The sequence below is a fragment of the Pteropus alecto genome, unplaced genomic scaffold (genome assembly GCF_000325575.1).
Source record: "Pteropus alecto unplaced genomic scaffold, ASM32557v1 scaffold160, whole genome shotgun sequence".
Classification (NCBI taxonomy): Eukaryota; Metazoa; Chordata; class Mammalia; order Chiroptera; family Pteropodidae; genus Pteropus; species Pteropus alecto.
In genome coordinates this window covers 4,905,828-4,908,211 of record NW_006429864.1, presented here as the reverse complement: position 1 = coordinate 4,908,211, position 2,384 = coordinate 4,905,828, and the positions used below count along the sequence as shown (strand labels likewise).

The following is a 2,384-nucleotide window of genomic DNA, read 5'->3' as shown; positions in this document are numbered from 1 at the left end:
ACTGGCCAACATCAGGTAGAATGGAGTCCTCTGATGACCAAAAAGAGGCGTCCCCCAGCCACCACTGCCAGCTTCCAGCAATCCTGTGGGGATTCACGCACCAGATTTTCTCTCTCTTTGTCAGGATCGCACGTCAGCGAAGATGATAAAGAATGTATAAACTGTACAGACGAAGTGGATTATACCATTCATTGGAATCAACTCTCTTCCTGCTTACCGTGTACAACCTGTAAGTCAGGTACTAATACGGGGACCCCATGCCAAGTGCTGGAGTGATAAGGTAGGAATTGTATTCAGCATGGAATCAGGGCACCTGGATTCCAGTTCTTCATGGTCTCCGTCATACCTGTTTCATGATTATGTCTTAGATCAATAAATAAAAATAAAAATGATTTTTACAATGCATGCCACACAGTAGGGACATCTTTTAAACCATCGGATGACGGTATTAACAGTCTGTCCCTCGATGCGGAGACTCTATAGTTACAGCAAAGAAGATGTGGCCAAGTGGAAAAGTGCTTCCTGGAGCTGGGACGAGGGCCTGCACCTGGGCCAGGTCCCTCTTAGACCTGTGCTCTGTGCTCCTGGTGGGTGCTCAGCCTCCCTCAGCCTTCACGGCCTAAGGCCCCTCTGCCTCTCCAGCAGAGCTGGAAGTCACCCAAGGGTTCCTCTCCATCCAGGGTCTCTCAGATATACCCTGCCCTTCTTAGTGACCTGTAAGCTAATGGATATTTCCTCCCAATCCTGATGTATTAAACAATGAATCACAGTCTTTTTTATACACGTCTGAGTACCAGGGACGAGTGGTCCTTTATGTGCCCCACACATGCTGTTGCAGAAACTGACCCTCAGATCTATAGTGAACTGAGTGAAGCTGAGTGGGAGGGAGTTCGGGTGGTCGAAAAAGGTTGAGGGACACGCGAGGGAAACATATCCCTAAAACCTTATCCTTTGTCTTCAGGAAAAGAAGAAATAGCTCCATGCACCAGGACGAAGGACACACAGTGTCAGTGCAAACCTGGCACTTACCAGGGAGAAGAGTCTCCTGAGTTCTGCCAGAAGTGCAGCACTGAGTAAGACACGAGAGCCAAGGGGGGGTCCCCAACCACAGAAGACCCCAATTTCTTGTACCCCTGTCTCCTGCTCCCATGCAGCACGGCCATCCTGTCAGGGCTTCCCTGTGCCTGTGGGCCTTCTGAGCCTGCAGTGGCCTTTCCTTGTCCATCTGCCTGTCCTCACACTGTCCCCTGCGGCATCCCCTTCCCACACCTCAGCAGTTTCCCTATGGCCAGGTTGAACTTTCCATTGGGCACAGTAGGCTGTTAATTAGGGCCCAAGATCCTGTCGGTTGCCTATGAAAAGTTTTAGTTTCTTTTGATATTAGAAGGAAAGAATTGAGTAGACCACAGCCATGTTTATATTCATAACGATTTAATCATAAAATGTACTTTTGAACATTTTTTTGTGCAGTCATGAGCTATGAACACAAACGTGCCCACAGCCAAGCCATAATGAGCCTGAGCCTGTAGCTCTTTCAAGGGTCCCATAAAGCCCTGAGCCACCTCAGCCTGCCTTCCCTTAGGCCCCAGTTCCCTCAATAAGACTGTTTTCCCTGTTATTGAGATTTAGAGGCCAATAGGCTCTTCTCTGACCTCCAGTGTTGGCTGTGATTGTAAGGACAGTCAACAGGGGGAAGAAAGAGGTGCCTTGTATTAAAGGTTGACTGAAGGATGAGGCTCAGCTCCTGCCCACAGGGTTTCTGACCCTTGACCTGGACTGAGATAGCCCCTCTCGCGGGCTCCCCCTGCAGTCCGGAGAAGCTCAGTGCAGCCTCACCAGAAGGCCCAGCTCCTGAGGGTGCCGCTCTGAACACTCAGTGGGAGCCCTACGGGCTGAAGTGCCATGCCCGGCTCCTTCTCCAACCCAGCAAGGGGGTGAGGGGACCCGATGTGCAGACAGGAGAAGCCTGCTCTTCCTCCACTCTCTGGTCAGGGGACACTGGGTGGGAGGTTGTACCCTCTTTCTCTCTGTCTTACCTCACAGAACCCCTTTATATCCTCCCCATGTCTGTACCTAGATGTCCTGATGGCATGGTCCAGGCCAAGCCCTGCACCCCCTGGAGCAACCTCAAATGTGTCAAACGAGAATCAGGTACTGAGAACAGTGGGGAGGTCCCGGTTCCCGGAGAGCCAGTGCCCACCAGACCTGGGCTGCCCTCCGCTCCCTCTCCCTCCTCAGGCAATTCACAGCTGGAGACTGGAGTTATAGTCGGAGTTGTAGCCTTGTTTCTGTGTATCCTGCTGCTACTGTTATTCTGTCACAGGAGGTGCATCCTTCAAGGTGAGGCGGGGGCGATGGGGGGACCCTGGCGCTCTCTGCCATCT

The 2,384-nt window shown here is 51.8% G+C and overlaps 1 protein-coding gene across 1 annotated transcript in view; it reads left to right on the top strand.

Annotated features, from left to right (window-relative positions):
- Window positions 1–214: 214 nt before the first annotated feature.
- TNFRSF10B (TNF receptor superfamily member 10b) overlaps window positions 215–2,384 on the top strand; it is a 7,876-nt gene continuing 5,706 nt past the window's right edge. The window contains exons 1-4 of the mRNA XM_025044278.1: window positions 215–238; window positions 962–1,073; window positions 2,078–2,151; window positions 2,239–2,340. Coding sequence (XP_024900046.1) covers window positions 2,091–2,151; window positions 2,239–2,340 — 163 coding nt within the window. The 5' untranslated portion in view covers window positions 215–238; window positions 962–1,073; window positions 2,078–2,090. The remainder of the gene's footprint in view (window positions 239–961; window positions 1,074–2,077; window positions 2,152–2,238; window positions 2,341–2,384) is intronic.